Source organism: Pleurodeles waltl, chromosome 12, assembly GCF_031143425.1.
Source record: "Pleurodeles waltl isolate 20211129_DDA chromosome 12, aPleWal1.hap1.20221129, whole genome shotgun sequence".
NCBI lineage: Eukaryota > Metazoa > Chordata > Amphibia > Caudata > Salamandridae > Pleurodeles > Pleurodeles waltl.
In genome coordinates, this window is record NC_090451.1 from 525,752,873 (window position 1) to 525,767,311 (window position 14,439).

Here is a 14,439-nt window from a genome sequence, read left to right on the forward strand (position 1 = left end):
TATTGAGGTTTGGTTCTGTGGGCACTGATTCATAAAGTGGGCAGCAAGGTATGCCAAAACCAAGATAGGAGGATGGCAATTAGGACTGCCTGATATAGTGGTGCAGCTAAAAGGGTCTGGAAAAGCGGAGGCACTAGTTGTTTTTCTGGTACACAGTGACATAAAATAAGAAGTTTTTTTGCGATGACTGTGGAGTTTTTTTGCATTGATGGGGTGCACCTGTCTATCTATGGGGTAGAACAGTTTTTAATGAAGTGAGGACATTTTTAGCAGATATGTTGCATTTGCCTGTGGTAATGTAAATGTTAATGGGGGGAGAAAAACATGTTTTTTCTGATGGTCGTTGGTACACAAGTTTAAAACTTATTGCAAAGAAACTTTGGTCATGTTGAGACCTAGTTAAAGGTTCGGGGGGAGAGAGGATGGGGATTTTATGAATGGAATGAGATGGCAACAGTGGTGCGCACAAAGGCTGGGTGCGAGGAGTTTGAGTGAGAAGAGTTGTGATTGGATTTTGGCTGGTTTGGTCTGTGAAGGGTTGCTCAGGGGAGGAGGATTTGAATAGTTACTAAAGCCCATATTTATACTTTTTTAGCGCCGCGTTTGCGCCGTTTTTTGACGCAAAATCGGCGCAAACTTACAAAATACAATTGTATTTTGTAAGTTTGCGCCGATTTTGCGTCAAAAAACTACGCAAATGCGGCGCTAAAAAAGTATAAATATGGGCTTAAGATGTATAGTGAGGCCCGATTGATGTTTAGCATGTAAGGCATAGAGCCAAGGCTGGCATAAAGCTTGTGCACCTGTTTCATTAAAGCGGCCTTTAGACACAACAACATAGTTGGTCATTCTTGGATATGCCATCCCGTCTGAAAAAGTCCCAATCACTGTAGATTCTTGGCTCTGGACTCGCAAACAAGCCTGATGAACCTAAACCATAACCTTAAGGGACCAAGAACTCAATATGCAACAAGAACACCAGAAAGAAATAACTGTGGCTGGTAGTGTGAGAGATATGAACCCATTGTGTCCCACAACGCTGAACAAGGTTTAAATGATAAGTGACTAATTGTTTTGAGTGTTAAACTAAGATAAAGGCTACTCTGATTTAAGTGGGCAAAGAATGGTCATGCTAAGGCACAATGTGCATCGAAACACTGCATGAAGTCGTCATCTGCATCCACAAAAGTAATTTCTGAGCGATCACTTCTACAATGACTCCAACTTCATCTTTTCTCAGGAAGAAATGGTATTGCAGACGTCAAACTCAATATTTGTAAATCTGCTTTTATTGCACAACCAATGCAAGTAATGGAACCACAGGTGCAGCAGCCTTCTATTAGATACAAGAGTGCTTTCTGATGTGGAATATGCAGAAATTGGGAAGTGCATTCGTTATATCCTCTCGATTGTGAGTGTTTTAATGTTCCAGAGTGAGTAACTTGTGCCTGGCTCCTTTATCTCTAAAGACATCGGAAGTGGAAAAGTGTGGCCAACACATGAACACGATGCCATCACCTTTGAACTCGTCTTCATTCGCATGGGAATCTGATATCCTGCACTTCCTGTTGTTTTTCTTAGGTAAAATGACCATTGATTTGACACCTTACCACCTTTGTGGGAAGATTGAACTGGTTAAAATTTTTATTTCATGTGGCTTTCTTGCACTTGTTTTTTTTTCTTTATGTTTCTTTTAAGCAATCAATAGTACAATACAATAAAAACGTTATTACACGTGATCGAGAGAAAAATGCTAGCATTCTGGGCTAACAGAAGAAACATAAAAAGAAACACACCTAAAATGGACAAATATCTTGTGCTAAAAACCCCCAGCCAAATACCAAGACACATAAAAACTAATTTTTGGAGTAGATAAAAGCGGTAAGTGTAAAAAAGCAGGTCTAACCTGTCAAAGTATATTTGAAACTAAGCCTTAAACCTGAGGGCTTCACAAACATTAGGCCCCACGTGTTTCTGAGGCTATAGAAATGCATTGTCATAAATCAGCATCCTTCCAGTTTACTTAAGTGTGTGGAGCCTGGCATTTGGGTTATATCTTGTTGTATAGCTAAAAACAGTCTGGTGAAGCGTATGGGCTACAGACTACTACTTTAACTGAAAATAAAACATATAAACATTTTCAAACGTAACAGACCGTACTGGATATTGTCCTTTATTACTCGGCTGTATTTGTGATGGACTGCTCGGCCACAGCTACCACTGAAGAATCAAGGAAGCTTGGGGAATCTTGGATAGCCAAGGCATAGTATCCATTGTTCTTAGCCATTCGGAGATCATGCCGTTGATCCCTGACATTATATACTTCTCGAAAACAAGAGATCAGGAGAAAAAGTCTGATAAGCACATTGAAGCCCTAGTTCGTACTTTGAGGCGCTACACATTTATATATCTCCCCACGGCAAAGGCAGGTTTTCCTAAGCAGGTGGTAGAACATCCTTACTGTGGAAAGATGGTTGATGGACTTGGAAGATGTGTATGACACTTCCCCAGCCCTGCACGCTTTTCTGTCACATGCACTTGAGGAATACAGCCCCTTTTCCGTTGTGTCGGTCCCAACTGTGGCCTCCCAGGCTTATGTGTGCTAGCTCAGCTGTGCCACTGCACCGCGCACTTAGAACTTTTTCTGATATGCAAAGCTTGGAACACCTGCCCTATGTTTGGATTCGGGGCAGGTGTTAGAATGATGTCCGGTCTTCCCTTCAGAATTTCAGACAGCGCACCGTGTTATTTGAGTCCCCAGGTTACAGGCCTGTTTACCTGTTTTTTTTCTACCATTCTCGTTACATGAGGCACGCAAATTCTGCCTCCCTATGAAAATTCACGCTGGGAGCGCGGCCTATACGGACTGAGCAGGCGCAGAATGAATTTGCATACGTGCTGCTGGCAAGCGACGCACTGCAATATGTGTTGGCATTTTTTGAATAGGAAATATATTGGCAGCTGAAAATACACAGATTTGCAGCGATTCGTTGCAGAGTAAATACAGGGTGGTGAGTGCGAAAGTAAGATGTGTGAGCGAGAGGAGTTGTTGAAAGAACTGGATTTCAGAGGCCGGTGTGTTATTAACTGTAATAAATGGGGGGCATGGCTCCTAAGATCTGAGGAGTCCGTTTTTAATTTACGGGTGAACGTAAATCTTTTATTAGGGATTGGGGGGGGGGGGGGGGTTAGGGGGGCAGTACAGCATGGCTCCTAAAATCTGAGGAGGCCGTTTTTAATTTACGGGTGAACGTAAATCTTTTATTAGGGATTGAAAGACAACCAGTGCACAGCAATAACCACCGACAAGAGGCATATCCCGCTGACAAGCTTTTGGCCCATTTTCCTACAAACCCTCCCACAGTTCTCAACAAGCCCCAGTGCGTATACCATCAGCTCCTCACCAAGGAGTTTGTTCCCTTCAATGCTTCCTGACCCCGGTGGCTTACCTTCCCCTAGTAGGTCTGGCCTTGTTCACTGATCCAGTTGTGTGTCAGCTGCGCTCACACCTCTTTGGCAAAGTTCCATCTCCCTCATTGGCATGTCCTCTCTCCCACAGTGTGTGTACATTAACTCCTGATGTGAGTGCTTGATGCCTTTGATGCACGTCCAAATCCTCAGTAGTCGAGGCACGCACCCTACTTCACCGTTTGGCCCGCACCCTCCTCCGCCATTTGGCCCGCACCTTACTCCACCGTTTGGGCTTCCGCTCTCAAAACAAGAAGTATGTCTTCCACTTAAGTAGTCACCCCTAATGGCTTTGCCACCCCCCCCCCCCCAAGAGCACATTCTGTCACCTAGAATAGGTGCATCGAACTCCTGTACTGTCCACTCTACTCATGGGTTTCTCCATGATAACTCTTGACCTGAAGAGCTTGACATCCCACCCACCATAACTGCGCCCTCAGCTTATGCCGCTGTGGTATATTACTATAGGCAAGCAATGGCCTCATGTTTAATTTCTGTAGAAGTGTTTGCTGTGTCTCTGCATCACTCTTGCTCTCTGGCGTATACACAAGAGTCGAGACTTCTGGTAGCAGTCAACCTCAGTTTTATTCGTACACCGCTCTTTGGTGAAAAAGGACACAAATGTATGGAAGAGATAAAGAAAAAAAGAGCAATCCTTTCACTCCAGAGCAACGAATACAGGGAACCCCAAAATAAGCAACACCAAGGAGGCCACAGCAAGTCCCAAAATAATCCAACCGCCCTCCCCACAAAAATAATGCATCAAACAAACCACTTTTACTCTAGGAGTTTTAGACCCAACCTCTGGTCATTCTCCAATCTGCTGCTAGTAGAAATGTGACTTACAACGTACATAGCTCCTGCTACTCCCCCCACTTTCAGTGACCACCTTCTCCATGAACTCCGACCCCCACCCAGGCCCACGTTAGCTTGGTGGCACCAGATGCAGGGCAGAGGCAGCTATTGCATGCCCTCCTCTCTCTTAATGTCCTTTTCTACTGGTTGAGTTGAAGGTGGGTGGGGAAGGGGGTTGAGATGAAAGAAGTGGTTACATGGGGGAACGAACATCGTTGCACAGCGCCAACTCCAGTTCCTTACGATAGAGCTTTCCTCCATCAGAGAGTGACATGATGCTTTTTCTGTAGTTGGTCAGACTTTGGATGTTCATCTCCTGTAGGGGACAAGAATTGGAGAAACAGGCTAGATCAGACTTTCTTCGAGGTTTGTGTCTACAAATTAGATACATTTTTGCATACCTTCCGTAACAAGAAAAGTCCACACTTTTGAATAAGGATATATAGGCTGCGTTAATAATCGTTCTGGTTGACCACAAGTGCCCATCGTTGTATCTGGACTGCAGCAACAACACCCTCTATGAGTAAATCTGTACACATTTTCCAAACAGGAGCTTAAGCTTATTCGATTGTATGATTTATAAGTAACATTTTTTCTCTTTCAACAACTGCCACCTCGGATCTTTATCTACCACAGCGTTCACAACCATGGCAATTTCTAAATTGGTAGTAGTCCATCACTTGAAGGTACTGTGGAAAAGTAAAACTGACACTGTAATGGTACTTTACAATCTTTGGAAATGCTGAAAATTGCATTTCAAACAGTATTGTGCCTTTCAGATGCTTTTGGGCAATGCTGATTTATGCATGGCAACTGTACATACCATACCAGGACAATGTGGAATTTACACTGACATGGCTATATAACTGGAGGCACTTCTGAAAGTAGCTTCAAGGACGGTGTTGAAATTGGCAATCAAATGTACAGGAATTCACCCTCTACCCTAGTGTTTTGGTGACTAATTACATCATCTATGTTGAACAGAAACTATGAGAACATTAGGGAATCAATATCATCTAAGGAATCTAGTGTATGTCTCTCCACAGATGCTTGGCCAGTGCCTCCTGGAGGACTATATAGGAGTGTCCATTGCTAGCTACAGACTACCTTGTATCTTAAGCTTGCAAGACTTTTTTTTTTTTTTTAATGCTAGGCATTTATCTGTGGGGGGGGGGGGGGTGCAAGAACTCTGGATGATCGGGTGGTTTCTCCCATTTTAAGGAAACTCTGCCTCCCCCCCCCCCCAAGGATACCGACAATTATAGACTGACCTGCTGCATGCCTTGAGAATAAATCAGCGAAGGTGGTGGCCAAACTTCTCTCTAGCTGCCTAAAAGATCTCAACATTCTCGTACCTTGGCAGACATGATTCTGTACAGAACCTGGATGCTGCCTTTGGTGGAATCAGGATTATTCTAGATGAACACGTTACTTACCTTTGGTAACAATTCTTTAGTGGAAACTCTGCCTGCCTGCAGATTCATCACTTGTTGAATATCACTGGAGATAGAATGGAGCTGGAAACTTTGTAATAGCGCTCCTGCTCTGGGAGGTGGTATTCATCTCCAAATCATCATTTTATATCACCCTAGATGTGACATCACTAAAGCCACAAAGCATCACTCTGGCGCACTGTCAACAGTTGATGTTCAGTTTATTTTAACATATAGAGGAAGAGATGAGCCCAGAAGTGTTCAACAGTGGCTATAAAGTGCAAAAATCTAATATGAAACCTCATTAGTGGGGTGACCATGACCATTACACAGGACAGAATCAGCAGGCAGGTTGTCCACCAGAAAGACTGTTGCCAAAGGTAACGAACTCATTCTGGTTGATACTTCTACCTGCAGAGTCCTCAGCTTTTCAATAGATACCACAACTATCCCCTTCCTAGGTGGTGGTCTAAGGAAATGGTCACACTAGAAAGTTCTGAATGTGTTGATTGAGTCCCATGCCACTGCACAACAATTTGCTGGGTTAGACACACCCCTGGCCAATGCAAAAGTAGTCTTTGCTCTGGTAAAGTTAGTTCTGAAACCTTCCTGAGGTTCTATTTTGGCAAGGGCATTACCGATTTTAATATGAAGCTGAATCCACATGGAGAGAGTCCTCTTCTGAATAGCGTTGCCTTCTTGTTGCCTATGTATCCATAAAAGAGCTTCTTGATAGAAAATCTTTGGTCCTGTCAGTATAGCAGGGATCCAGCCTATGTAATTTTTCATCCTCCTTGGAGGGTCAGAGTGGTGGGTAGAATGTGGGGAGGGTGGTAGACTGACCCAAAGGGCAGTAGGTCACCACCTTCGAATGAAAGGATGTCTTAGTTCTAAAAAACAAGCTTGTCTGGAAAGAAAGATACGAACAGGGGTTGGACTCAGTGCTAGTAGGTGACTGCTATGTCGACATGATGAGCACCAAAAAAACATTCTTCGTTGTTAAAAGCCTCAACAATCAATTATGCATCAGATCAAATGGAGCCCCCGTCCATCGAGAAAATCGGAACCAAGTTAAGATCCCACTGAGGCATCATAGAAAGTGGATGGAGGAAACATATATGACAACCTCTTCAAAACCTCACAGCAACTGGGGACTTAGACAGAGAGGGCAAGAAAATGAAGGCTGATACATAACCTTTAACTCTGCCCACTGCAGAGCGTGGCTTGGCTATAAAGAACTACACATCAGAAAGGCATGCCTTTGGGGATAATACCCTCCCTTGCGCACTAAGGAAAAAAACAGTTCCACCACCCAGCATAGACTGACTTTGTAAAAGGTAATTGGCTGATAGGATAATGTCCACCAGCGGCAGCTCTGGCGGCAGATGAAAGGAACTCAAATGTCCCTACTCAATCTTCAGATGTGATGGTAGAGACTCTGGTCCTTGGGGTACAGCCCTTGCTCCTCTGACTGCAAGAGAAGGTCCAACAAGAAGTGGAGTGGAAGGTGGTAACTTACAGACACTCACAGGCCTGCATGCCACAAACTTCATGGCCAGTTTGGGGCAACCAGAATAGCTTGAGTAATCAAGGAAATGGGGGGAAATGCATAATGTAGGGAGAAAGTCCATGACACATGTCATGTATCTTCCAGAGGTCCTTGCAGTGGGAACTAGAGAGCACAAAAAATCAGGCAATGTGCATTCTCACTAGTGCTGAACAGATTCACCTGAGGGGAAGGATGCCCCATAGGGTAAAGTTGATTTGTACAGTGTAGGAAAGTACCATCTTGCCTGGCATGTTACCCCCATATTTCACTGCATATATGTTGTTTTAGTTGTATGTGTCACTGGGACCCTGCCAGCCAGGGCCCCAGTGCTCATAAGTGTGCCCTGTATGTGTTACCTGTGTGATGACTAACTGTCTCACTGAGGCTCTGCTAACCAGAACCTCAGTGGTTATCCTCTCTCATTTCTTTCCAAATTGTCACTAACAGGCTAGTGACCAATTTCACCAATTTACATTGGCATACTGGAACACCCTTATAATTCCCTAGTATATGGTACTGAGGTACCCAGGGTATTGGGGTTCCAGGAGATCCCTATGGGCTGCAGCATCTCTTTTGCCACCCATAGGGAGCTCTGACAATTCTTACACAGGCCTGCCACTTTAGCCTGAGTGAAATAACGTCTACGTTATTTCACAGCCATTTACCACTGCACTTAAGTAACAACCTTTACCTGGTAAAGGTTGGGTGCTAAGTTACTTAGTGTGTGGGAACCCTGGCACTAGCCAAGGTGCCCCCACATTGTTCAGGGCGAATTCCCCAGACTTTGTGAGTGCGGGGACACCATTACACGCGTGCACTATACATAGGTCACTACCTATGTATAGCGTCACAATGGTAACTCCGAACATGGCCATGTAACATGTCTAAGATCATGGAATTGTCCCCCCAATGCCATCCTGGCATTGGGGAGACAATTACATGATCCCCCGGGTCTCTAGCACAGACCCGGGTACTGCCAAACTGCCTTTCCCGGGGTTTCACTGCAGCTGCTGCTGCTGCCAACCCCTCAGACAGGTTTCTGCCCTCCTGGGGTCCAGCCAGGCTTGGCCCAGGAAGGCAGAACAAAGGACTTCCTCAGAGAGAGGGTGTTACACCCTCTCCCTTTGGAAAAAGGTGTCAGGGCTGGGGAGGAGTAGCCTCCCCCAGCCTCTGGAAATGCTTTGATGGGCACAGATGGTGCCCATCTCTGCATAAGCCAGTCTACACCGGTTCAGGGATCCCCCAGCCCTGCTCTGGCACGAAACTGGACAAAGGAAAGGGGAGTGACCACTCCCCTGACCTGCACCTCCCCTGGGAGGTGCCCAGAGCTCCTCCAGTGTGCTCCAGACCTCTGCCACCTTGGAAACAGAGGTGCTGCTGGCACACTGGACTGCTCTGAGTGGCCAGTGCCAGCAGGTGACATCAGAGACTCCTTCTGATAGGCTCTTACCTGTGTTGCTAGCCTATCCTCCTTCCTAAGTAGCCAAACCTCCTTTTCTGGCTATTTAGGGTCTCTGCTTTGGGGAATTCTTTAGGTAACGAATGCAAGAGCTCATCAGAGTTCCTCTGCATCTCTCTCTTCACCTTTTGCCAAGGAATCGACCGCTGACTGCGCTGGAAGCCTGCAAAACCGCCACAAAGTAGCAAAGACGACTACTGCAACCTTGTATCGCTGATCCTGCCGCCTTCTCGACTGTTTTCCTGGTGGTGCATGCTGTGGGGGTAGTCTGCCTCCTCTCTGCACTAGAAGCTCCGAAGAAATCTCCCGTGGGTCGACGGAATCTTCCCCCTGCAACCGCAGGCACTAAAAGACTGCATCACCGGTCCTCTGGGTCCCCTCTCAGCACGACGAGCGTGGTCCCTGGAACTCAGCAACTCTGTCCAAGTGACTCCCACAGTCCAGTGACTCTTCATTCCAAGTTTGGTGGAGGTAAGTCCTTGCCTCCACACGCCAGACTGCATTGCTGGGTACCGCGTGATTTGCAGCTGCTCCAGCTCCTGTGCACTCTTCCAGGATTTCCTTTGTGCACAACCAAGCCTGGGTCCCCGACACTCTAACCTGCAGTGCACGACCTCCTGAGTTGTCCTCCGGCGTCGTGGGGCCTTCTTTTGTGACTTCGGGTGAGCTCCGGTTCACTCTTCTTCGTAGTGCCTATTCCGGCACTTCTGCGGGTGCTGCCTGCTTCTGAGTGGGCTCCTTGTCTTGCTGGGTGCCCCCTCTGTCTCCTCACGCAATTGTCGACATCCTGGTCCCTCCTGGGCCACAGCAGCATCCAAAAACCCTAACCACGACCCTTGCAGCTAGCAAGGCTTGTTTGCGGTCTTTCTGCGTGGGAAAACCTCTGCAAGCTTCTTCACAACGTGGGACATCTATCCTCCAAAGGGGAAGTTCCTAGTCCTCTTCGTTCTTGCAGAATCCACAGCTTCTACAATCCGGTGGCAGCTTCTTTGCACCCACAGCTGGCATTTCCTGGGCATCTGCCCACTCCCGACTTGATCGTGTCTCTTAGACTTGGTCCCCTTGTTCCACAGGTACTCTCGTCCGGAAATCCATCGTTGTTGCATTGCTGGTGTTGGTCTTCCTTGCAGAATTCCCCTATCACGACTTCTGTGCTCTCTGGGGAACTTAGGTGCACTTTGCACCCACTTTTCAGGGTCTTGGGGTGGGCTATTTTTCTAACCCTCACTGTTTTCTTACAGTCCCTTCGACCCTCTACAAGCTCATATAGGTTTAGGGTCCATACGTTATTCGCATTCCACTTTTGGAGTATATGGTTTGTGTTGCCCCTATACCTATGTGCTCTCATTGCAACCTATTGTGACTGTACATTGCTCGCACTGTTTTCTATTGCTATTACTGCATATTTTTGGTATTGTGTACATATATCTTGTGTATATTTGCTATCCTCATACTGAGGGTACTCAATGAGATACTTTTGGCATATTGTCATAAAAATAAAGTACCTTTATTTTTAGTATATCTGTGTATTGTGTTTTCTTATGATATTGTGCATATGACACCAGTGGTATAGTAGGAGCTTTGCATGTCTCCTAGTTCAGCCTAAGCTGCTCTGCTAAGCTACCCTTTTCTATCAGCCTAAGCTGCTAGACACCTCTTCTACACTAATAAGGGATAACTGGACCTGGTACAAAGTGTAAGTACCCCTTGGTACCCACTACAAGCCAGGCCAGCCTCCTACATTGGTTGTGCAGCGGTGGGATAAGTACTTGCAACTACTTACCACTTTGTCATTTTGTACTTTTCATAAGAGAAAAATATACAAAACAAGTTCAATGTATGTACACCTAACTAAAACGTTTTGCTTTTCTTCTCTTACTCTATTGCTAAGTGCTGAAAAGTACCTCTAAACTTTCAAAAAGTTTCCTAAAAGTTGAAAAAGTTTTTTTTCCTGTTCCTTAAAAAGTTCAGAAACTTTTTCTTTCTTTTTCTGTCCCTTAAACCTTTTGTTTCTATCATGTCTGGTACAGGTCAAACTCTGGATCTGACCAGCTCTGCTTATGACCTCCTTAGCTGGAAAGGTGCAAGGAGTCTCTGCATTGATAGAGGTTTAGGGGTAGGGAAGAATCCCTCTAGAGAATTGTTAGTTAATATGCTCATCGAGAATGATAAGGCCATAGCTGGCACATCAGGTGACAGATTAGCTGATGGTTCACACTCTGACTCTGGGGTAGCCCCAGTAAAAGTGTTAGATGGGAACCTTCCCAACCTGCCCCTTAGCAGGCCACCTAGCAGGGCTGGTACTTATGTGAGTTCTCATCACAGTAGGGAGATAACTCCTTTAGGCCAGGTTGTTAGAGTGCCATCTGTTAGGGACAGGTCTCCCTCTGTCCATTCACACCATTCTTCTGTGTCTAGGCATGCCCAACCCACCCACCCTGATGACAGAGTGTTAGAAAGGGAACTCAATAGATTGAGAGTGGAAGAGTCCAGGCTGAAGCTTAAAAAGCAACAGCTGGATCTAGACAGGGAAGCATTTGACTTAGAAAAAGAAAGGCAGAGGTTGGGGTTTGGACCCCATGGTGGCAGCAGCATTATTACAGATAGTAATCCTGTGAAAGAGCATGATTCTAGGAATCTGCACAAGATAGTTCCCCCTTATAAGGAGGGGGATGACATTAACAAGTGGTTTGCTGCACTTGAGAGGGCCTGTGTTGTACAGGGGGTCCCTCAAAGGCAGTGGGCTGCTATCCTATGGCTATCTTTCAGTGGAAAGGGTAGGGATAGACTCCGTACTGTGAAGGAAAGTGATGCCAATAATTTTACAGTTCTTAAGAATGCACTCCTAGATGGTTATGGCTTAACCACTGAACAGTACAGGATCAAGTTCAGAGAAACCAAAAAGGAGTCTTCACAAGACTGGGTAGACTTTGTTGACCATTCAGTGAAGGCCTTGGAGGGGTGGTTACATGGCAGTAAAGTTTCTGACAATGAAAGCCTGTATAACTTAATCCTGAGAGAGCATATTCTAAATAATTGTGTGTCTGATTTGTTGCACCAGTATCTAGTGGACTCAGATCTGACCTCTCCCCAAGAATTGGGAAAGAAGGCAGACAAATGGGTCAGAACAAGAGTGAACAGAAAAGTTCATACAGGGGGTGACAAGGATGGCAAGAAGAAGGATGGTAAGTCTTCAGACAAGGGTGGGGACAAATCTAAAAATGAGTCTTCATCAGGCCCACAAAAACACTCTCGTGGGGGTGGTGGGCCCAAATCCTCTTCTAATCAAGTAAAGAAACCATGGTGCTATTTATGTAAAGTAAAAGGCCATTGGACAACTGATCCCAGTTGTCCAAAGAAAAGCACCAAGCCTCCCACCACTACAACCCCTGCTGCTACACCTAGTGCCCCTAGTAATAGCAGTGGTGGTGGGAGCAAACCCACTAATAGCCAATCCAAGGGAGTAGCTGGGCTCACTTTTGGTAATTTAGTTGGGGTTGGTCTTGTTAGGGAGACCACAGAGGCTGTGCAAGTCTCTGAAGGTGCCATTGATTTGGCCACCTTGGTTGCTTGTCCCCTTAATATGGATAAGTACAAGCAACTTCCCCTAATAAATGGTGTTGAGGTTCAGGCCTACAGGGACACAGGTGCCAGTGTTACCATGGTAATAGAGAAACTGGTCCACCCTGAACAACACCTACTTGGTCACCAGTACCAAGTGACTGATGCTCATAACAACACTCTTAGCCACCCCATGGCTGTTGTGAATCTCAAGTGGGGGGGGTTTACTGGTCCAAAGAAAATTGTGGTTGCCTCAGATTTACCTGTAGACTGTCTACTAGGGAACGATTTAGAGACATCAGCTTGGGCAGAAGTGGAGTTGGAGGCTCATGCAGCAATGCTGGGCATTCCTGGGCATATTTTTGCTTTGACAAGAGCTCAGGCCAAAAAGCAAAAAGGACAGGGTGACTTGGATCCTGGAACAATGGACCAAGTGCTCCCTAAAGCTAGGGTTAGTAAAGGTAAATCACTACCTACTATCCCTCCCTCTACAGTGGATTCAACTTCTGAGGAAGAAGAATCCCCCCCCTGTGCAGAACCTTCACCAGAGGAGCTGGAAGCAGACACTGCTGAGCTTTTGGGTGGAGGGGGGCCTGCCAGGGAGGAGCTGAGTGTGGCACAGCAGACCTGTCCCACACTAGAGGGTCTAAGACAGCAAGCTGTCAAACAGCAAAATGGGGATGTCAGTGACTCACACAGAGATAACTGGGAGGACAACCTCTTGTATACTGAAGCAAGGGATCCAAAACCTGGAGCAGCCAGGAGATTAGTGATCCCCTTGCAATACAGAGAGTTCCTCCTAACTCTAGCCCACGACATTCCCTTGGCTGGACATTTGGGACAAATGAAAACTTGGGACAGGCTTGTTCCCTTGTTTCATTGGCCTAGAATGTCAGAGGACACAAAGGAATTTTGTAAGTCCTGTGAAACCTGTCAAGCTAGTGGCAAAACAGGTGGCACCCCTTATTCCACTGCCTGTGGTTGGGGTTCCCTTTGAAATGGTATGGGTTGACATAGTTGGCCCCCTTGACCCTCCTACTGCTTCAGGCAATAGGTTTATTTTGGTGGTAGTGGACCATGCCACCAGATATCCTGAAGCAATTCCTCTAAGGACCACTACAGCTCCTGCAGTGGCAAAGGCCCTCCTGGGAATCTTTTCCAGGGTGGGCTTCCCAAAAGAGGTGGTATCAGACAGGGGTAGCAAATTCATGTCTGCTTACTTAAAGGCCATGTGGAAGGAATGTGGTGTGACATACAAGTTCACCACACCCTATCATCCACAAACAAATGGACTGGTTGAGAGGTTTAATAAAACTCTCAAAGGAATGATAATGGGACTCCCTGAAAAACTCCGGAGGAGATGGGATGTCCTGTTACCTTGCCTCCTTTTTGCTTACAGGGAGGTACCCCAAAAAGGAGTGGGCTTCAGCCCCTTTGAACTCCTATTTGGACACCCTGTAAGAGGTCCTCTAACACTTGTTAAGGAGGGTTGGGAACAACCTTTAAAAGCTCATAAGCAAGACATAGTGGACTATGTACTTGGCCTAAGATCCAGAATGGCTGAGTATATGAAAAAGGCCAGTAAAAACCTTCAGGCCAGCCAAGAGCTCCAAAAGCAATGGCATGACCAGAAGGCTGTTCTGATTCAGTACCAACCAGGGCAGAAAGTGTGGGTCTTGGAGCCTGTGGCCCCAAGAGCACTCCAAGACAAATGGAGTGGTCCCCACATTATTGTTGAAAAGAAGGGAGAAGTCACCTACTTGGTTGACTTAGGCACTGCCAGGAGTCCCCTTAGGGTGCTCCATGTCAATCGCCTGAAACCCTACTATGACAGGGCTGATCTCACCCTGCTCATGGCAACAGATGAAGGACAGGAAGAAGAGAGTGACCCTCTCCCTGATCTCTTCTCTTCCACAGAACAAGATGCTCTAGTGGAAGGTGTAGTTCTTGCAGATTGTCTTACTGCTGAGCAGAAAGACCACTGCATAAATCTCCTGGGTCAGTTTTCTGAACTCTTTTCCTCTGTGCCAGGCACCACTTCTTGGTGTGAGCACACTATAGATACTGGAGACAGCTTGCCTGTCAAAAGTAAGATCTATAGGCAGCCTGGCCAT

General features: G+C 46.1%; 1 protein-coding gene across 1 annotated transcript in view; it reads right to left on the bottom strand.

Annotated features, from left to right (window-relative positions):
• Positions 1-4,034: 4,034 nt before the first annotated feature.
• The window catches only part of CALB2 (calbindin 2), a 153,570-nt gene continuing 143,165 nt past the window's right edge, over positions 4,035-14,439 (bottom strand). The window contains exon 11 of the mRNA XM_069217466.1: positions 4,035-4,639. Within this exon, the coding sequence (XP_069073567.1) occupies positions 4,517-4,639 (123 nt within the window). The 3' untranslated portion in view covers positions 4,035-4,516. The remainder of the gene's footprint in view (positions 4,640-14,439) is intronic.